Source organism: Schistocerca americana, chromosome 3 (assembly GCF_021461395.2).
Source record: "Schistocerca americana isolate TAMUIC-IGC-003095 chromosome 3, iqSchAmer2.1, whole genome shotgun sequence".
NCBI classification, from domain to species: domain Eukaryota; kingdom Metazoa; phylum Arthropoda; class Insecta; order Orthoptera; family Acrididae; genus Schistocerca; species Schistocerca americana.
Window position 1 is genome coordinate 556,729,022 of NC_060121.1, and position 23,757 is coordinate 556,752,778.

Consider the following 23,757-nt stretch of genomic DNA (forward strand, 5'->3'; position numbering starts at 1 on the left):
GGTGAGTTCAAGCAGCACACAATGATAATGATGATGTAGGGCAATGGATAGGAAGAGGGTGACAGAACAGATCAAGGGGAGACTGTGAAGAGGGTGTGGGTGAAGGATGAGTCAAGTTAGCATCTTCGGGTAATATAGGGTAGGAGGTTTGTGGAGATTCAGCCAAGGAGGATTACAGGACTCAAGGATGTGTTGCGAGGGTAATCCCCACCTAAACAATCCACAGAAGCTAGCATTAGGGACAAGATCTATATGAAACAGGCCACAAAGTAGTCACTGCAATCAAGCTTGTTGTGCTCTGCTACATGTTCTGCCACTGGATAGTCAACTCTGTTCTTGGCCACAGTTTGGCAGTGACCAATCATTCTGGTGGACAGTTGGATGGCAGCCATGTCCACATAAAATGCTGTGCAGAAGTTGCAGCAGAGCTGGTATATGAAATGACTGCTTTCACATGTGGCCCTGCCTCTGAGAGCACTGCCTGTGACAAGACTGTTGTGGGATGTATTGAGTGGGTGTCTCAGAGGTCTTGCAAAGGTTGGGACTGGGTGTGGCATAAAGATAGATCTGGATGTTACTTGCATGGAGTGGGTTGCAGAATATCACTCTGAGAAGGATGGGAAGGATTGTGAGAAGGATATTCTATTTCCAGACACAATGATGTATAGTTGAGCCTCTGGTAAAGGATACTGTTTAGTTGTGCCATCCCACGATGATATTCGATGAGGAGGGGGATGCTCCTTTGCAGTTTTTGGAGATATTAGGAGGATTAAAGAAAATAGCACAGGAAATCTCTCTGCAGATTTAGAGTTTTGGGGGATAGTGTCAGTTTGTGAAGACCTTACTGACACCATCAGCATACTGGGCAAGGGAATTCTGGTCACTGGATATGTGCCAGCCACAAATGGCTAGCCTACATGGGAGAGATTTTTTGGTGTGGAAGAGATCAGGTAATACATACAGTGATCAAAATTCAGGGGGGGGGGGGAGAGGGGGGGGGGGGGGAGACCAAACTGCTTGGTCATTGGTCCGGACCAAGGCTGTGGTGCTTTTGGCTGAGGACAGGTGAAGTGAATGGAGGAGAAGGTGTTGAGGAATGAGGATTTAGCATCTTGGCAGTGGCTTCACATCATGTCACATCGTGAAGATGTCATCAACGAAACTGAACCAGACAAGGGGTTTGGGGTCTGGATGGCTAGGAAGGTTTACTCTAGACGCCCCATAAATGGTTTTGCATAGGAGGATGGGCAAGCAGGTGTACATGGCCATACTGCAGATCTGATGTACATTTTCCCTCAAAGGTGAAGTAGTTATATGCGAGGTCGTAATTAATTAGATGTTAAAGGAATGAAGTGGTGGGTTTGGAGTTGCAAGCGTATAGGAAGAAGTAGTACTCAATAGTTGTGAGGGCACACACGAGGGATGGTGGTGTTTGGGGAGGTAGCATCAACAGTTATGATTAGAAAACCTGTGGTTATGGGGTTTGGATGGCTGAGTCTCTGTGAGCAAAGTGATTCTTATCTTTAATATGGGAGGAAAACTACAATGGGGCATTTAAGACTGATGGATTTATAGATTTTGGGAGGTGTGCAAGGGGTCACAGAGGTAAGCAGAGAGATGGATTTGGCCTGGATACTCTGGGGGATCTGAGTAGAGATTGAGGGTCGTACCAGACTCTTAAGGTGAAATCACTATGGCAGAAGCCTTTATCTGCTGGAGGTTGATTAAATAAGAATTTGTCTTGAGAATGTGGAGCGCTGTTTTCTCTTCCGTTCGGAGGTTTGTGCTCCTGGGCAGAGATCCAGGGAGGAAGAGTGAAGGTAACTTTGAGGTAAGGAGTTCCTGGTATGTAATCAGGAGGGGATTAGTTGGGAGAGGAGGTGTGTCACATTTGGATGGTGGTATGGACTAGGAGAGGCAAGGTACTATATTGGGACTAGGCTGGCTTCTATTGGAGGGACTGGTAGTAAAAAGGGTATCCAGTGTAGGGATTGGGAGAATGAGTAGGCTTTGACAAGTGCAACATATCTGAACATGGGTGTGGGACTGAAGGTGAGGTCTTTGGATAGGACTGAAACAATCCTACAGATTCTTGCATTCGTATCCAGTGCACTTACAGTTTCTCCCTCTCATGGGTACGGAACTCAATGAAATGATTCGACAAGGCAACGCCACCGCTCGGCTCCGCACCCAAGATGATTTTATCACAGATCCTTAATCTTCTGTTGTGTCCTTCTGTATATTATTCTTGTCAGCAGCTTGATGCTTGTTCTTACACTTATCTACCCTTGTTATCTTTGGATTGTGTGGATGATGTTTTCCCAAAAGTATGATCATATGCGTCTAGACTCAGATAACGCAGACCAACTTGAGTAGTTGGCTACTTCTTTGGTCTATTATCTATCCCTTCTGCCTCATTTGATCACAAGTCTTTCAAAGGTCTATGAAGCTCTGACTCTAATACTGGATGCTTATGTCTTCCATATTGACTCCATTTCTTCCTCAACCACGTCCTCAGCGAAGTCCTTACCCTCGTAGAGGCATTCAATGTAATCCTTCCATCTATCTCCTTTGTCCTCCACACTTAACAGTGGAAATTCCATTACAAACTTAATATTGATGTCATTGCTTTTACTTTTTCCCAAGGCTGTTTTGAGTTCTCTACCTGCTGAATCAGTCCTTTCAATGACCATATTTCTATTTTCAATTTATTTACATCTTCCCTGCTCTTCCTGATTACTTCACTGCTAAATGACTTATGTTTGTCTATTTCTCTGCCGCTGGACATTTTTGTACTACCTACTTTTGAGGATCAGTAGAAGTATTTTTTCCGTTACCCAAGGCTTCTTCGCAGTTACCTTTCTTGTATCTTTGTTTGTCAATCCAACATCTGTGAGTGCCCTTTTTAAAAGTATTGATTATTCTTCAACTGAAATGCTTAATCATCACACTACCTATAGCCTTAAAATCTTCAAACACATGCCATTAGTGCTTGGTACTTGAGCATCATACTGATCCTTCTGGATGATTTTAACTTCACACAACTTTTCATCATTACAAAATTGTGATCTGAGTGTATATCTACTTCTGAGTGTGCCTTACAATCCAGTATGTGATTTCATCTTCTTGTACCTACAGGTCTTTTCTGAGAATACATCTTCTTCTCCTGAAATTTGAACCACGTATTTACTACTGCAAGCAGAAGTTTACTGCAGAACTCAATTAGTCTTCCTCCTCTCTCATTACTGCAATGAAGCCAATACTCTCTCATAACTTCTCCTTCCATTCCTTCCCCTAATACTGTGTTCCAATATCCATCATTATTAGATTATCCCAGATGCAGGTCACACAGTTCCCAAGAAGTATAGGCCAGTGTTTTGTCAGCACACATCTGACCTCCAATAGCATACCAGAAATGCCCCATCAGGTTCAGATCAGATGAATTTGGTGGGGAAGTCATCAACATAATTTCACTATCATGTTCATCAAATCACTGTAGCATGGTTTTGGCCTGGTAACACAGAATTTTATACACTGGAAAATATTGTACATGGAACGGAAGACATCCAGCATGAAGGGATGCAGGTAGTCCCTAATAATGTTCACATAGTTCACAGCTGTCATGGTGCTTCTGATTACTACCACAGGTCCCATGGAAGACCATGCGAATGTCCCCCACAGTGTAACACTGGCCATCAGCCTGAGTCTGCATGGAGTGGCCTGTTTTGAGCAGCCGTTTACTTTGAAAATGGCCTGTCTGGGCATGAACATCAACTTGGTTTCACAAGGGATACCACTCACGCAGAGTAGCAAGAATATGGTGTCGCCAAGTGGTATCGTAGGCTTTCATCAGGACAAAAAAGATGGTAATGAGGTGCTGACGCTGAGAAAAAGCCATTCGAATGGCAGACTCCAGATAGACCAAGTTGCCAGTGAAGGAGAGACCTTCCCGAAAACTGCCCTGGGACGGAGCCAGAAGGCCCCAAGACTCGAGGAGGCAACACAACCACTGGCTCACCACACATTGCACAGAACGTTGGTGGGGCTGACAGGATGATAACTATCCACATCTAGCGGGTTATCACCAGGCTTTAGCACTGGAATGATGATACTTTCCCGTCATTGCGATGGGACTTCACCATTTGCTCCAGATGTGCTTGTAGATGGCAAGGAGGTGGTGCTGATAATCCACTGCTGGATGTTTAATAATTTGGGAATGGATGCGGTCAGGACCAGGGGTTGCATCAGGACAATCCGCAAGGGTATTGAGGAATTCCCACTCACTGAAGGTAGAATTATCTGGCACAGGGTGGCATGGAGCAAAAGACAGATGTTATCATTCCACCCACTGTTTTACGAGACATAAGATGGGGCAGTAATTCTCAGATGCAGAGGTGCAAGCATTATGCTCGGCAAGACACTTAGCAATTGGTCTGGACCGGCATATACAGCTCCATGTGTGGAAATTTCAGGTATACCTATAGGAGTCTGATATGTATAAAGGCATCTGAACTTGATCCAAATCTGGGAAGGAGAGGTTCGTGTGGCAATGGTGGAGATGTATCTTTCCTAACACTCCTGCTTCTGTCATTTGATGAGCTGACAGAACCGGACGCACAACCATTTGAGGGCAATGAGATGTTCCAGCAACAGATGACGCTTATGAAGTTGAAGGGCTCACCTACAATCTCTAATGGAAACAGCAATTTCAGACGACCACCAAGGTATCGACTTCTGCCGGAGGCAACCTGAGGAACAAGGGACGGAAAATTCAGCTGCGGCAACAATGGCAGTAGTGATGGTGTGGATCACCACATCGATGTTGCCATGCAATGCAGATTCAACGGTGATAATAGGGGTGAAAGCGTCCCAGTCGGCATTGGTAAGAGCTCACCTGGACAAGCGTCCAGATGAGTGATGGTGGGGTAGGGAAAGGTAGAGTGGAAAGTGGTCACTACCACACAAGTCATCGTGAGCTCTGCTGTGGATAGACGGGAGAAGGACAAGACTGCAAACCAAGAGATCAATGGCTGAATATGTGCCTGTGCCATACTGAAATGAGTCGAGGCATCTGTATTGAGTAAGGATATCCTTGATATTTTTACCATGGTCCAGAAATAGAAAAGGTATGGGGGTGGTGGGTGGTTGGGAGATTAGTGCAGCTAATACATGGTGTGGCACTTCACCATCTGGAGGAAGGTACATGTTACAGATGGTAATTTCCTGCATTGTCCTCACCCTGACAGCCACTGCTTATAAATGTCTTTGAAGGGGGCACACGTTTGCTACAGACAGAGGTACATACTTAGATACAAACTCCACCTGACAGTCTGTCACAGCCAGTATGGTTTTTGTAGTACTCCTGATAGCCATGAAGGGTGGGGGTCCACATTGCGGAAACCAGGTTTTTAGAAGGGCCATACAAAAAGCAGGTGTGACACTTAAAGAGTTCTAACTCATCCAGGTGGGAAACGAAACCAATGCAAATCCACTGGAGTATGACACTTTCTGTCACCTGGGTTGGTTGGTTGTTTGGGGAAGGAGACTAGACAGCGTGGTCATCGGTCTCATCGGATTAGGGAAGGAAGTCGGCCGTGCCCTTTCAGAGGAACCATCCCGGCTGTCACCTGGGAAGACATGAAGGTACCAAGGAGGCAGATTACTCCTCAGGGTCACCTGCCACCAGCGGATGAGTGCTCACACCCAGCACCATTGTGTCTGAGGTGTCGGTGAGATCTAGGAACTCAGGGATGTCAGAATCTCCATCTCGTCCTCGGAAGCAGAACTATTAGAGAGTGGTGGTGCAAAGGCCACCCAAGTCTCCAGTTTCCTATCAGACTACTACTTTGTTTGTTTGCCCTCTCACTACTCTTCAGATAATTTTGGGAGATGTGTAGGACAGACCCTAAAAGGGGACCATCAAGTGATTAGGTTGAAATGTGGGAGACTCTCTTTAGTCGCCTCTTACGAGATGCAGGAATATCTTGGGCCTATTCTAAAAGCGAACCAACAACGGGAATGCATAAGAGAGACAAAATGGCAGATCCTAATGTCTCTTCTAGATGTACAGGCCATGCTGGTTCTCGTAAGTTAAACATCTCCATGGATCACTTTATGGGGAACAGATATAGACTGGTAGCACTTGAATTCACACTGAAGACAGCATGGTAAGTCAATGTCTGCTACCTTGTTAACTAAATGTATTATAGATGATATGAAGATTGACAGACTGACAAGACAAGTTATGACAATGACGGGGAACATGATGGCATTACATGGGAGCAATATTGCATACGGACCAAACTCTTAGATTTGGAAGTACTGAAGTTTGGTTAGGAGCGCTATGACCCTAACCCTGCTAAGTCATGTCTTGCCAAACTCTACAGGGCCTAATTTCATCAAAGCTCAAAACTGCAGTGTTGTTATCAGAACTGAGTAAAGTGGAATGCTTGAACTAGAGACTTTGAATATTTTGTAACAAGCTAGGATTTGACTTCCTACATTTACACCATAGTATTGGGAACTGTATGGTCACCGTAAATGGGTCCCAGATGCACTACATGGCAGGAGCTGCCGCCCAGGTAGATGACTGTGTGTGGGGCATACACAAGGGACTTTTAGACTGTGTGACTCTCCTCCCTACCCATATAATGATAGTAATAACAGACCTCAGTATTGGTATGATATATCAAAGAAATGGCCCTCATCAATGAGACTGCTAAAATCCTAGAAACCCAATGCCAAAACATTTGTAATAATTTCCGAGAGTTGGAAGCATTCCTAAGAAGAAGTGGAGCTCACATAATATTATTTACAAAAAGCTGGCTACAAAACCAAAATTGACAGCAGTGAGATTTGTTCAGCTAAAACTAACTGTGTATCAAAATCCTATGCCAATAGGAAATAGTGGCAATATATTTGTTACAGTATGGAAGAAACTCAAAGTTACTGAGATAGAAATTGAAGCTGTGTATGAGGATGTTTTAGCAATACTCAGTGTCAAGGGTTTCTACTACAGATCACCAGTCTCAGCCAACAATCAGTTGGGATAGTTGCAGTTTTGTAAGTTGCGAACATGGCACAACAGCCTCAAAAATAATATTAAATGCTTTATCCGAAAACTACCTATGAGGAGAGAGTCTGAATGTTCCCTCATGACAGAAGTATATTAGATCTCTTAGCAACAGACCTGTCCTCTTTGAGGATGTCCACATTTATACTGGGATCAGTGGTATAGGAACAATGATTCTCAAACTACAAATAACAACTAAAAGAAACAAAGATTTACAGGCACAATACACAAGAGAAAGAGGCAGTACTGTCATAATGTAAGGAAAACCTTGAAACTTGTATTTGTGGACATGGGCATGTAGAGAAACTGTAGCTCTAGTTTACAAGAATAGCTGACCGATAACCGGATAGGTATGAATCTATTAGGACAATTCACGATGGACTGGACCATCTAAGAAACATCTAAAGACAGTAACTGACTACCACTGGAAAATGGTCCAGTCTTGAGGCATTCTTCATATGTAATCTTTCATACATTGTGGTGCATTCAGAGTGTGCCAGCTTCTTTCATTTGTAGATTTAGTGATTCCTTTTGATAATGTAGACTAGAACACACACTTTGAAATTTTATAGGCCACAGGAATAAAATAGAGGAAGAGAAAAGTTGACTGGAACTTGTACAGTAACCAGACTACAACTATAAGAGCTGAGGGACATGCAGTAGTCAAAATAGGGTGAGACAAGGTTTTAGCCTGTCTCTCATATTATTCAATATGTTCGTGAAGCAGGCAGTAAAGGAAACCAGAAAGACATTTGGAAAGATAATTATAGTACAGGGAGAAGAAACAAAAATTTTGAGGATTGCAAATGACAGTCAGACATGGCAAAAACTTTAAAGGTAAGTTGAATGTACTGGATAATGTCTTGGAAAAGTTATTGCAAGATGAACAGCAACAAAAGTAAGACAGGGGCAATGGAATATAGTCAAATTAAATCAGCCAATGCTGAGCAAAATAGATTGGGAAATGAGGCAGTGAACACTGTATACGAGTTTTGCTATTTGGGAAGCAAAATAACTTATGACAGCTATTGCTGTCAGTGTTGTACAGTATACATATATGGACAGAATAGAAGCTTTACGAATATGGTGCTACACAAGATCGCTGAAGATTAGGTACACTGAGCAGATAACTAACGAGTAGGTACTGAATTAAGCTGGGGAGGGGGGAGTGGCACAAAAATCTGTAGAGGGAGACAAAGGCTCAACTACAACAAGCAGTTTCAGGTGGACATGGACTGCAGTACTTACGTGGAGATAAAGAGGTATACACATGATAGACTAGATGGAAAGCTACATCAAACCAATCCTCAGTCTGAAAACCACCACCACCACCACCACCACCACCACCACCACCACCACAACCACAACCAACAACAACAACAGCTCCACATGTTGTTAATAAGGGTTAATGATATACTGCGTCATGTTCTTTGGAAACCAAGAAATATTGCAGCTACCTGAATGCCTTGATCCACTGCTTTCAGTTTGTCATGTGAAATAAGCATAAGTCACATTTTACATGACCAATGTTTTCAGAATCAATGCTTGTTGACATGGAACAAGTCATTCTGTTTGGGATTCTTCATTAACTTTGAGCTCAGAACATGACCCACTATTCTAACACAATGTAAATCGACAGATAAAAAAATCTATTCGCCAAGCAGCGACATGGGAACACACACACACACACACACACACACACACACACACACACACACAAGGGTTTAACATTTACAAGTTTCTGGGCCAGTGGCTCCTTGTTCTCACAGAAGAGCTGAATGGGAAGGAAGAGGAGTGAAGGAAAATGACTGGAGATGTTTAGGGAAAGGGGTATAATTCAGGAAAGTTGTGCAAAACCCGAGTCAGGGGAGATTTACTGGAAGGGTTGAGAAGGAAGGACTGATTGGTGGGGGCTGCACCGGATGAGATTTGAAAATCTGAGAGCTTAAAGGTGGAAGACAGGGTAATATGCAAGACAGACAGTACTACTAAACCATCGCTCACGAGTTAATAAAAGAGAAAAGCTAAGTGCATTGTATGTAAGACCAGCTACACACTTCCGTCCACATCAAACCTACTAAAATACTTACACTTTGACAGTTGCTATCCATTCCATGTCAAACATTCCCTCCCATATAGCCTTGGCATTTGAGGCAAACATATTTGTTCAGATGCAGACTCTTTACAACAATACACCACCAGTCTCACTTCAGCCTCCACTGGACGTAATTACCTCAACAGCCTAGTTGAAAAGCAGATTTCCCAGGCCATCACACTCAATCTGGGTACTACTGATCCCTCCAAAAAACAACTTCAGAGCACACCACTTGTCACCCAGTGTTATCCTGCTCTTAAATGTATTAGTCAGCTACTTCGACAAGAACACAACTTCCTAAAACCATCCCCTGAAATGAGATCCATTTTGTCTGAGATTTTACCCACCACACCTAGAATAGCTTTTCATCACACTCTCAATTGCCGCAATATCCTTGTCAGACCGTATGTTCCTTCGGCACCCATCTCCCTACCCTATTCCTCCTACCCTGGGAACATTCCCCTGCAAGACTTGCTCTACACATCCTCCTACCACCACCTATTCCAGTCCTGTAACTGGTAAAACATATACTATCAAAGGGAAAGCCAGCTGTGAAACGACACGTTATATATCAGCTGTTATGTAAACTCTGTTCGGCCTTTTACCTCGGCATGACTACCACCCAGTTATAAGTCAGGATGAATGGGCATAGGCAGAAGGTGTATACAGACAACACATGCCATCTGAATTCTTCCCCTAGGCAACAGTTTCTCAGTACTCCCAAAGTGGGAACTAGCACTGCAACATGTCTTTGGTTCTTGCCCCTCACCTGGCCTTAATTTATATTCCTTTCTTCACTCCATCTTTCATTTTCGGATCTGTCTATTTTTCGACATCCCCTCACCCATCTCTGTTACATACAATGTTATTACCTCATGCACAATGTTTCAGTAGTAATACCTGTCTTGCATATTATCCTGTCTTCCACCCTTAAGCTCGCAGGTTTTCATATCTCTATGGGCACAGTCCCCAAGAGTCAGTCTTTCCTTCTGTTCCCGTCCGGTAATTCTTCCCTGACCCGGGGTTCTGGGTTACTTTTCTGAACTGAGCCCCTTTCCCTAAACCTTTCCAGACTTTTTTCTTCACCCCTCTTCCTTCCCATTCAACTCTTCCGCCAGAAGAAAGAGTCACTGGCTCCGAAAGCTGGTAAAAGTTAAAGCCTTTTGTGTATGTGTGTGTGTGTGTGTGTGTGTGTGTGTGTGTGTGTGTGTGTGCGCGTGTGTGTGTGCGCGCGCGCGAGTGTATACCTGTCCTTTTTTCCCACTAAGGTAAGTCTTTCCGCTCCCGGGATTGGAATGACTCCTTACCCTCTCCCTTAAAACCCACATCCTTACGTCTTTCCCTCTCCTTCCCTTTTTCCTGATGAAGCAACCGTGGGTTGCGAAAGCTTGAATTTTGTGTGTGTGTTTGTGTTTGTTTGTGTCTATCAACATATCAACGCTTTCGTTTGGTAAGTTACATCATCTTTGTTTTTAGATACATTTACATTATATTATCAATAACTATTCTATAACAAATGGTTGACACTGATCTTGGTCAGCTAATTTGTGAAACACTTCTTCAACCTTTCCTGCACACACACATAAGAGACCTGTGCTTGTTCCAACTACAGGTCATAGATTATTTGTTCTCATGAACTATGGTATATAATGGTTAAAAGAGGCATTAACTCTCATACAAATTATTTATAGAATCTTACAGGGAGTCCATTGGTTCCTGAGGCCTTGTTCTGTCATAGATTTTGGCTGTTTCTCAGCATCAGTGGGGAGTTGCTCAATTCCAGAGATTTCAGCTGTTTCTCAATGTCACTGACACTAATATCCGTAATATAGTGATGTGATAGTTAAACTGTGACAGCACTACTAGATTTTCCTTTGTAAAGTGTCATTTGAAAACTAATATTGTACTTTTGTGACATAACTGAATTCTTACATAATATATTCTGAAATAGGAATTGTTAAAACATATTTCAAATGTTAGTCCTCTAAATGGTGGCAAATCAGGCAAAAATGGTACAAGATATTTGACTACAAATTCATGTAGTCTAGTTTCTGTAGTTTTTATTCATTATATTTGGATTTAATTAATTGTTTATCGAAAATCCTAGCGTTTGAAAAAAAATTCTAACTTCATATATCAGCCACAGGCCATATAAATTGTATTACTACCTATTTTGACCTATTATTTGAAGCAGAAATATTTAATACTGAGAACAAAAATATAAAATTACAAGATGGTCACTGTGTGTCCTTTTGGGAATATGTCTAGTCTGTGTAAGTTAGCACTTGAGTTTGGTACGATTCATCTGCCGCAATAAGTAATCAATATTATAAGGATTTTTCCTAAAATTTCAGAATAACATAGTTACTCAGTATCCATTAAATAAAATAATTTTACTTGCCTTCTTGGAGTTGCTTACTACACCTTCCATACAACTGGATGCACAATGTCAATATAAGTTCTCGTACATTTTGTGTCATGACTGAATATGAAACAACTAGGTACTGAAGCAGATTCATTAACTGCACTTTTGTAAGTTCTTTATTGCAGTGGCATGTGCTGAAAATTGAATAGTTTTTTTGTTAACCAGAACACTACTCATAATTAAGAACACATTTGCTTCTTTTTCTAAGATACACAGGGAGAATTACATGTAAGTGGCATAATCACCTAAACTATGAAAGCAAAAATATATACAGCTGTTTGAAAAGGTAAGTAATTAGATGAAAAAATTGCTTTTACAAAGAGACAACTTTTTGTTCATAATAGATTTAACTAGCGTATATGGCAAGTAATCTCCAGATGCAGTACCAGTTACATGAATGTCATAAATCAAGAAATTGAAAGCACTTTCTGTAAGACATGCCACAAAGATAAAACACAGAATCATAGGAGGAGAGGAAAAAAGGAACAACAATTGGTATCAATATAATAAATTTTCTGTTTACTATGTAAGTGCTTAAGTACACTTACACATCAATTGTTTATAATGAATTCTGTCCCAATTCTTTTATACACGACACCACCTCAATTTTCTAATTCAGACAAATTGAACATTTTTATGAGTTATATACAGCACTTTCTTCTTGTCTGAGTGTTACTTAATCTTCAAAGAATTATATCACTTAACTTTAACAGCTTTGAACAAACAGGTGCATGTGACATGGACTAGTAATTAATGTCATGTCAATTAAAAAAAACCTCCTGTGTCTACTAATTTGACTCACTCTCTTTACTAATCACTTTTTTGGTGTCTACACTAACAGATTTCTGTCATAATCATCTCATGTGCATTTGTATGGAATATGTAATTAGAAAGAGCTACATTCCCTCATTGGTGTAGCTCAACTACATAATTTAAAAATTGGACTTTCTTTTTACTACACACAGTAAAACATATGATCAATGTTTTAAGCTCAAATTTGGTGATGTTTCAGTTAGTCACATAATTTAAAACAAGAGAGTAAGAAAGAAATAAGCAGATGTTTCAGTCAGTCACTCTATTTTGAAACCAGAAGGAAAGAAAGAAAGAAGGAAAGAAAGAAGTAAGTAGTTTATAACTGACCACCTAAGTGCAGATACAAAGCTCATAGATATAAAATAGTTTCCTCACCAATGCCACTCATTAACTACAAGCAGATACGCTTCCGCCAAAATAGTAAACAGCCGTGCATCATCATTTCCCACCTCCAGTTGTAAAACACTCATTAAATCATGTGACAATAACTCCTTCTGATATGCAGACATTGATATTTCTGCATGTTTTAGAACCATGGCAAGAAATTGCTTCCATGATGTGAGGAGCTTTATCTTTTCATCCATATCCAAACTAACTCCTGTTTGCTTCTTTTTATAAATATTGTTTTCAATAGCCTTTCTACGAGTCTGTGGCACTAATTTACTTTTACTACTTTGTGAGTTGTCAGCGTTATCTGTCATTGCTCTTTTCCCACTTCTTTCTGCTCCAGGAGTGATTCCACTAGTTGATGTGGTGTCCTCAGGCTTTCTTTTGCCAGGAGAAACTGTTTTGTTGACTGCTGAAGAGCCTGGTTGGGCATCACTTGCACTTCGTAATCCATGTTCTTCACACTCTTCGATGTTGCCAACATTATGGTGTTTCTCAGCAGCTATTCCAAATATTGCTTTATTCAAACCAATGTTCCATTTTGGTTCTAGGCTCTCCACAAGCAAAGATGATATACACTGAAAATAAATTAAACAAATTATTGTACTGTTACTACAAAAATAATGCATACAAAAAATAAAGGAGGTGTGATTTCATTAGTAAGGAAGTAGTTTATAAAGGGCAAAGGACTGTGACATCCTCCCTCCACTTATTTCTTTTGAAACCTGAAGGTGTGGGACCCGCTTGGCAAAATTTGTTATTTCACAGAAACTTATTTGGAAAATTATCCACTTATCTGGTTCTTCTGAGATTTAACTTCTTAATTCTTGTGACCCCTTGGTGGAAAACTATGCACTCCTAAATGTGCTAGTTGCACCTGAGAGTCAATCAGGGTGAACTTTCATTAAGTGACAGAATGCTTATTCTAGACTGAAGTTACATGAATTCTGTAAACATCACATTAGGACCCCTGCATAAACAAGTTGTTAACAAATTCAAATTTTCTTATGACAAACTGAGTGGAATTAATTAGTACTAAAAACGCCAGTGATTTTAGTTTTACAGGAAACTATATCCAAATATGAGTGATCTAAATAATTTATAGAAAATCTTCTTTAAGTGCAGTGTTTGATAGTAAATGTTTCAATCAAAGAGTACACAACAAGTGTACATAATTTTCAAGTGAACCAAGCTAGCCCACCATCATATTTATGTCGAACCTTTGAAAAATAGAACACATTGTATTAGTGGGGGCTTTTATAGACTGTACCAGTTTTATGAAACTGATATTTTACAATACATAAACATTTGTATGAGGACAGATCTCTGCTGATTGTACCGGGAGAGACCTGTAGAGAAGAATGTGGCATCTTTATTGTGCATATAAATAGCTGAATGAGAAGGTTATCAGCACACTTGCTAAAATAATCCAAGAGAAATGTGACTCAATATGTAAAACTTAAAAAATAAAAAAAATTTAGGAACCCTCCTGGGTCGATTGGCACAAATGGTTCAAATGGCTCTGAGCACTATGGGACTTAACATCTATGGTCATCAGTCCCCTAGAACTTAGAACTACTTAAACCTAACTAACCTAAGGACAGCACACAACACCCAGCCATCACGAGGCAGAGAAAATCCCTGACCCCGCCGGGAATCGAACCCGGGAACCCGGGCGTGGGAAGCGAGAACGCTACCGCACGACCACAAGATGCGGGCTCGATTGGCACAATCACAGAATCATGCAAGATGTAAATTTGAAGACTGACCAAAAAATCTGGACAGAGTACAAAGAGAATGTTAAAACAACAACTCATGAAAATGTGGATCACTGCTTACAGAAAACCTTGATGAGCCAATAACCTTGACAACACATTCGACGCTCTTCTTAATAATTTAGGAAACTGACCGGGGAGTTTGCAAAATCTTAGGACTGAAAGCACATTTGTCTTGGCATCAATTAAAATGGAGGGTAGATCACTTGGTGATAGGACTCTTTCCTCTTTCAGTTAAAGTGTGGCTTACTGAATTCTGTATGCCACATGCACTGCCTATTGAAGAGGCCATCTCACTAGAGCTAGAAACCATGCATTCTGGACTATGTCCCACCCACAGGTAAGTGAGAAGGATTTCTTCTCATCTCTGTGGTTGGAAGGGAAGTATGTCACAGCCAAGAAGTTGACTTCTGTAGCTGCTGTCACTTACAGCCACTATTCATTCCACCAACTCATAACTCTATACATCAACAGTGACTATAACTTATAAAAGGACAGTATATAAAACCACAGTACTTTAAGTACATCATTCCATTGTTATCTAATCTCTTATTTCATTTCCCTGAATTCGCATGTGGTCTCATACACAGAAAATGACACCTCCTTTCCCTTCCCCAGCCTCTGCAGGCAAAGAAAGGTTCCTGGGTACGTTGGACTTGTTTTTCTGTTGGGTAAATGTGTTACATAGATTGAAGAATGCACAGTCAATCAAGAAAGATGACTTTCTTAATATGAATATGCCATATGTATTCCAGTGCCCTCACAATCACATTTTACTCCAAATCAATTACTGTGAATTTATTTGGTAAATAGATCTTGAGGATATGCTCAAAGAAAACCACAGACAAGTCAAAAGTGTCTCCATGATCGTCCTCAGCTGCAAAAACTGAAATGTAATTGTAGTGCTCATTTAAAAGGATATAAAATGTAGAGTTAAAAAAAATACCTAGAAATGCAATCTCTAAACATACCTAGGAATGCTGTCCATTCCGAATCTCAGTAAATTTAAAGCGTTTCTTGGCCTCTTCAGTACCCAGGTTGGCAGATAAATTCAACACTGAATTAGAATTGGTATCTGTCCCAAATGTCTTATTGCTCAAAGGTCAAGCAACAGTTTGATATGCATATGATTATGGAACAGAATGAGACCTACATGTTTGATATGTCATGAGTGTTTGCTGCAAGATGGCAGTGGTGCAGCAGCTGATACCTGTGGTCAGACAAATTTCTTCACTAAACAGCACTAATGGATGTAAGATAAGTAGGTCTTGCTGATCTTTACACCAAACAGCCAACATCTAGTCAGGCTTTCATAGAAGCTTTGTAAAACTGGAGCAGATGTTCCCTATCTGCTGCTCAAGACCTATGTCTAAGGCACTTATATCTGCAAAAATTTTAAACTGGTTTGTTCTGCTCAGGTTCTCAGACTAAATTACTACAAGTCACACAACTGTTATGTTGCTGCCAAAGAGAGTTACTATCAACGCTGAACACAAAAGTAGCCTAGTTGAGATAGTTCTGAAAAGGGGTAGGATTATAAAAGGTAGTGTAATTTTGATTTTTAGGTATGTTGTATGTACTGATCCTCTTGTGAAATATCCAAGATTTAGATCTTGTTCGCCTTATGCGTTTCCGCCATCTTGAATAAACTGCTAAGAAATGGCACTTTTTCAGATTTTCCTCCATAACTTGCTTCCAGTGCATTTTAGTTGAAAATATGCTAGTATCAATTTTAGAGAATGTTGACTTTCCTATAAGTCTCACATGCAACATGCCGGAAAATATGGAACATCTGCTGAGATACAAAGCTGTCAAACTCTGCAAAAATGTCAAGGAATGACAAAAAGTTAGACATGTCAGTGATTTTGCCTCAATAGCTTCTTTTTCAGGCCAGTTTTGGGCACAATACACAACAACCAGTGTTTCAGAGGATTTAATTTACGTCAAGATTCATACAAAATATTTGTAATTACTCCTTATACAAATGAGAAATGTTGCATTAACAATTTTAGTGAAAGTGGACTCAAAACTGAAAATACTATACTCAGTCAAAAATAGTATTCATGAATTTAATATCATCTTTAAACCATTACATATGCAATATCTACATTTAGTTCACACGATTCATGTAATTTTTGGGGAATTAGTGTTTTTGAAAAAAAACACAAATTTTCAACACTTTTACATATTCTTATAGTTCAACAAAATATAGTTTAAAAATAGAGCTTAAATTTTGTTTTAATAATACATACAAAATTTTAAGTTACAAATTCATTAATTTCTGGAATTTTCATTCTGATATGGCTGATGTGTACAATGCATCACTTAACCAATTGGCAGTGGATCATGTAACTTATCTTTTTCGATACTGAATTCTTCTTCTGGTGCTTATATTATCCAAATCCCAATGAACATGTGTAAGTACAATGAAGCATTGATGTTCTGTTTTTATTTATTTACTTATTTATTTTTTCTTTGCAGCTGCATAAGTGTTTTTACATTAGCATGAAATCACATTCAACAATGTCTGTGTATCTGGTTCATTATTCATCGTCACTGGAGTTAGACCACCAATATACTTCTTCCAGCCCCACTTGGAAGCATCTTCTTCATATGCCATCCATAACTAAGCTTGCAGATAAGTTCTACATGCATGATATTGAACTGTATCCCTTGTTGGAGGTAGTCACACCAAATCGAATTTGGTATTTGTAGCAACTTTAGAAAAGCAAAGATATTGCAACTCTATATAGAGGACTGATGACCTCAGCAGTTAAGTCCCATAGTGCTCAGAGCCATTTGAACCATTTTTCTATATAGAGTTCTGGTAGGCTGACTCATGGATGATGTATAACGGACCGCATTCTCACTCGCTGGGTGCTGGTCTTAGCTGCATTATAAAATGCTTGTGTTGAAACTGAGAACTTCTGCAGTCGTGAATTGGCTACTACGGAACAACATACAGACGTGGATGTTCTCGTATAGCCAGAAATAATAGTGACTTCAGTATACCAACATAGTGATTTTCCAGTCACAGTGCTTTTCCAATTGTTAAATACTTAATGTCAATAAATAACAGTGTGATTGGGGGCAAAGAAATGAAAACATCTATTCTGGGAGGTTAATTCTACAGAATGAATAGAATTGTGAACAGAAAATTTGAGAACATGCATTTACGATGTTAAGATGCAATGGCTTCTCTGGCAATGGGTGTTAATCATATAAACATGAAAAAAAGGAAAACTAGCTCTGGATCCTTTCATGCTTTTCTGTAGGATGATCATCTCTAAGTAGTCGGATGACGGTCTGAAAAAATACTTTGAGTACAAACTTATTCCCTTTTCACTGACACTTTTTTTTTTGAGGAAGGCATTTTCAAAAAGATAAAGTCCAAATTTTACTCTGTCCTCATGCTCTTACCAACTAACTTAGAAATGGGAAAGAGCAAAGGTGATGATGTAGCTGGTGGCTACCTCCTACACAGAGTTCACTGGAATCAGAGAAAATGTTTTTCTGCTATTTTTAATTGATTTGTGACCTACATATAGCAAAATCATGGTGAAAATGGTATGGTAGTTTTTGATTGATACGTCACAGAAGAAAATAAAAGGAACACAAAAAGAACTGAAAAAAACTTGTCTTTCCAGGCTACAACCTTGTGCAGAAGTTCTCTTTGGTGGTACCATGTTTCCACAGATACCAAACAGTAAACTGTAATTGGCACTTTTCCATGTTATAAGTGGATGCGATACAATCTCCACTCTGATTGGACAGAAGAAAACCAAATTTTGCATCAGACTTGAGAGTGATGCTTCCCACTGAAAAATGTTACATTTTCAAAGATCCAGCTGCAGAGAAAGAGAAGACCATGGAAGCAATTGAAAATTCCCTTGTAGCACTTTATGCAGGTGTCTCAAATACTTCTGTAGATGAGTTGTGATACCTTTGTTTTTCTAAAGCTGCTATAAATACCAAATTTTATTTTGGTCGCCTACCTGCAGCAAGGGATACAGTTCAATGGCATGCACATAGAACTTAGCCACAAGGGTGGTGTATGAAAAAGATGCCCTCAAGTGGGGCTGGACAAAGGATAGTGGTGCTCCAACTCCAATGACAACGAATATGAACCAGATACACAGGCAATGCTGAACTTTATTTCATGCCAATGCAAAAACACTTGTGGCAACAAATACAGCTGCAAAAAACCAGTGCTTCAATGCTCCATTGTATGTGTTCTTTGTGGATTTATATCATGTGGTAATGGACCAGAGGTTAATTCAACATCAAAGAAAACGATCTAGATGATCAGCTGCCTATTTTTCAAAGTGATAAATTGTACACATCAACTACATCTGAACAAAAACCAAAGAAATACACAAAATTTTATCTTAAAATTCTGTATGTATAACTAAAATACAATTTAAGATCTATTTTTAAATGTATTTTGTTGAACTGTAAATATGTGCGAAAGTGTTGAAAATTTGTGTTTTTCTTCTTCAAAAATAGTTACAGAAATTACATGAATTTTATGAACTACTTGTATACACTGATGCGACAAAAGTCACGGGATAGTGATACGCACATATACAAATGGCGGTAGTATCATGTACACGAGGTATAACAGTGTGTGGGTTGGAGCAACTGTCATTAGTACTCAGGTGATTTGCATGAAAAGGTTTCTGATATGATTACGGCTGCACGATGGCAATTAACAGAGTTTGATAGCGGAATGGTAGTTGGAACTAGACCATTGGGACATTACATTTTGAAAATTATTAGGGAATTCCATATTCCAAGATTCACAGTGTCAGCAGTGTGGTGAGAATACCAAATTTCAGGCATTTCATCCTGCCACGGACAATCAAGTTGCTGACAGCCTTCACATGATGATGAAGAGCAGTGGTATATGCATAGAGTTGTCAGTGCTAACAGACACGAATCACTGTATGAAATAATGGCAGAAATCAATGTGGGACATACGACAAACATATCCGTTAGGATAGTGTCGCAAAATTTGGCATCAATGGGCTATGGCAGCAGATGACAGCGAGTGCCTTTGCTAACATCGTGACATCCCTTGCAGCGCCTCTCCTGGGCTCGTGACCATACGCTGGCCTCCTTGATGACTGGAAAATTGTGGCTTGGTCAGACAAGTCCTGATTTCAGTTGGCAAGAGCTGATGGTAGGGTTCAAGCGTGCTGCAGACCACGCGAAGCCATGGGCCCAAGTTGTCAACAAGGCACTGTGTAAGATGGTGGTGGCTCCATAATGGTGTATGCTGTGTTTACATGGAATGGGCAGTATCCTCTGGTATTGTTCAATTACTTAGAGACCATTTGCAGCCATTTATGGAGTTCATGTTCTAAAACAATGATGGAATTTTTATGGATGACACTGCACAATGTCACCGAGCCACAATTGTTTGTGACTGGTTTGAAGAACATTCTGGACAATTTGAGGAAATGATTTGGCCACCCAAATCCCATTGAACATTTATGGGACACAATCAAGAAGTCGGTTCCTGCACAAAATCCTGCACAACTCCGCAATTATGAGCGGCTACAGAGGCAGGATGGCTCAATATTTCTGCAGGGGACTTCCAATAACACATTCAGTCCATGCCACGTCGAGCTGCTGCACAACAATGGGCAAAAGGTGGTCTGACACAATATTAGCAGGTGCCCATGGCTTTTGTCACATCAGTGTCTATTTCATACATAATGGATTAAAGATAATATTACATTCTAAGAATATAATTTCTGACTGAGGATGGTGTTTCGGTTTCAAGTCCACATTCACAAAAATTGTTAATTCAAAATTTCTTGTTGTGTTAGGGAGTAATTATAAATATTTTATATGAAACTTGAAGGAAATTAAATCCTCTAAATCATTTGCTATTATGCATTGTGCACAAAACTGCATTAAAAAAAGTTATTAAGGCAAAACCACTGACCTACCTAACTTTTTCCTATTTCTTGATATTTTTAGAGATTTTTACTGCTTTGTGTCATAGCATCTGTTCTCAATTTTCCAGCATGTTATACACAAAATGTGCCGGAAGTGAATTACTGAAGAAAAATCCGAAAAAATTTGCATTTCTTAGCAATATTTTCAAGGTGGCAGATAATGCACAAGAGGGATAAGGTCTACAACTTATGATTTTTTGCAAATCAAATTTGCTCCACCTTTCGCAATCCAAATTGCTATCTCTACTGGGTTAAACACTTCTCCAATGGACACCATTCTCTTGCTTGAATGTTTTAGACAGAAAATCACTAATTTGGTATGACTGGTTGGCTGATTTAATGATTAAAGATCAAACTATAAGGTCATCAGTCCCTCCTACCTGGAATAGGCAAATCAACATAACTACACATTAAAAAATGGCCTAGTGCATGGAACCCAAGGAAGGAAAACCCCAAGGTCTGCTGAAGTCAACAGTGCATAGAGAAATGAACAAGGAAGAAGAAAAATGGGGAAAGGAAGAAAGGCGGGAAAGGTGTCCTGTCCAGGGAGCAACCCCAAAGGCACAAAGTGTGATGGAGGACACACCCGCCACCACTTACCAAGCACCCCACCCAATATCACCCTAAAAAGACTAGCGATACGTACAGGGTGAGAGAAACGCAGGACCACAGAGGAAGAACACCATGTCAACAGAATATGCGAGAAGGGAGAAAAAGAGCAACAGAGTGGGTAGGGTAATGGCTTGTGCAGACCACCAATCCCAGACGGCTGCTGCCTGTTCAGGGAAGAGGAGGCGACAGCGCATCCTGCCAACACCGCATTGGGCCAACAAGGCTGAATTGCCCTCCCTTAGAGAGAGTGGTAAAAACCTCCTATACAAAAACCATAAAATCAGGTCAGCTGCTGAGACACTGTTCACTAATACCAAGGGTAGCATGTCAGGAAGATTAAGATTCTGCCGCAGCTAGATTAGGACAGCTCAGCAAAATTGGACTACCGTTAATCGGGCGCCACAATGAAAGTGGGACGGATCCTTGCGACGAAGGAGACAACCATGAGTAAGCCAAGTATGGCCGATGCACAGCCGGCAAAGGATAACGGAGTCCTTGTAAGAAGCCTGCATGGAAGACCTCATCAAGTTTGTGGTCTCCTCTATTGCCATGCCCTTCCGTGTTGCAGATCCTCAGAACATGACGGTCTAACACTGACTGAAAGTCCAGTTCAGGAATAACAATTTCAAGAGGCAGGCTGCCACTAGCCAATTTGGATAGCCTGTCAGCGAGTTCATTCCTCAGGGTCTCAACATGACCCGGGATCCAGACAAATATCACCGAGAGTCCACATTGCTAGAGGGCAAAAAGGGAATCCTGGGTAGTCAGGACCAAGGGATGGCAAGGATAACACTCGTCAAGAGCTTGTCAAGTGCTCAAGGGATTGTTACAGGTGAGGAAGGACTCACTGGTGCAGGAATGGATATGCTCAGGAGCACAAAAGATGGCTACCAATTCTGCAGTGAAAATATTGCCACTATCTGCAAAGAGTAGAGTTCATTATATCTTGCATGAATATAAGCAAAGCCAGTGTGACCAGCATCCATTGAGCCATCAGTACAGACTACTACGGAACCGACAATTGAGAATGAAAAGAATTGGTGGTGGAGCTGAGTCTTTCAGATCTCGTCATCATCATAGGTCAAAACAGACCAATGAATGGGGGACGCATCATGGTGGTGTAAGGCATGGAGAGAGAAAAGGTAGAGTTCAGAAAAATGAGACTTGATACACTCATAACCCCAGACTTGGGCCGTCATTGAGGGAGGTGGATCTCCACATTTGGAAGGAGGAAACGGTAGTTCAGGAGCTCCGGCGAGCAGTGGATGCATAACGCATAAGAGACCAACTTTGTTGGTGGACAACCGTTACAGTGGAACCCTGCCTCTCCTACGAGGCTGATCAAGGGGCTAGTCCAAAAGACATCAGGTGCCAGTTGCACCTGCATCTATAATGTTGAAGGTGGTGCTGAGCCACATGCGAGACTCTCATAACCTGAGGTGTGACCAACATGTCCATTTTATTTGAAGATGGGGAAGCCATGTCAACCAGGCATCAGAGGCCAGTTCCAAAAAAATGATGGGAGCCCGCCAAATTGAGGGATTGGCCTCCAAGGTATGAGGATGGGGATGGACTGTGAGGTGACAACAGAAGTGCATATTGCAGGTCTTGAAAGCTGGAAAATGGAAGCTGGAATGAGAGCCCAAGCCCGTGCTTGGTGTATTGCTCCTTGCAGTTTGCGTTCAGCAATGTCCATTGCGGACAAACAAAAATAAAAGCAAAAATCATCAGCATACAAAGAGGAGGATAACATAGGCACGACAGCCACCACCAGACCATTGATAGCACTAACAAGAGAGGGACATTCAAAACAGAACCCAGCGGAACACCATTCTCCTGCAGATGGCAAGTGCTAATGGAGGCACCAACCTGTACCTGAAAATTATGACACGAAAGAATGTTTCTGATAGAAATCAGGAGTAGGCCACAGATTCCCCACTCATATCAAGTGGCAAGGGTATAGTGCTGTCATGTGATATCATAAGCTTTATGCAGATTGACGAAGACTGCAACAAGGTGCTGACACCGTGCAAAAGTCTTTCATATATCTGACACCAGGTGAAGTAAATTATCTGTAGTAGAGTGGCCTTGGCAGAAAGCACCCTGGGTCAAAGCCAAAAATTTCAGGATTCAAGAATTCAGTACAGCCTTTGACTCACCATATGTTCAAGTAACTTGCAGAGGACTTTGATTAAACTGATCAGATGATTGTTGTCCATCCGAAGAGGCTTTTTTACCTGACTTCAAAATTTGAATAACAACAACCTATTGCCACTGGGGAGGGATTCCCCCTTGCTCCAGAGACAGTTAAAAAGTGGAAGTACATGACGTTGGCTAGCAACCGATAAGCACTGAAGCATTTGACTGTTAGCCAGTCTGGTCCACGGGAAAGAGTGCTGGTGAATTCCTACTCACTAAATGCGGTCTTATAAGGCTCCAGGTTATGGAGAATAAAACACAAAGGGAGTCATTCGAGATGGTGTACAAGAAGATAGAACACAGGTGGACAGTGGCCCAACACTAAGGCTCGGGTGAAATAGCGAGCAAAATGCTCAGTGATGGAGTCTGGGGTCATAAGGATAACACCATTCTGGAAAATTCCCAGGACATAT

The 23,757-nt window shown here is 40.8% G+C and overlaps 1 protein-coding gene across 1 annotated transcript in view; it reads right to left on the minus strand.

The window, feature by feature from the left end:
- The window catches only part of LOC124605709 (nucleoporin Nup188), a 271,799-nt gene that overhangs the window by 61,343 nt on the left and 186,699 nt on the right, over positions 1-23,757 (minus strand). Inside the window, exons 17-18 of the mRNA XM_047137581.1 lie at positions 12,781-13,370; positions 11,569-11,726 (exon numbers count right to left, since the gene is read on the minus strand). Coding sequence (XP_046993537.1) covers positions 11,569-11,726; positions 12,781-13,370 — 748 coding nt within the window. The remainder of the gene's footprint in view (positions 1-11,568; positions 11,727-12,780; positions 13,371-23,757) is intronic.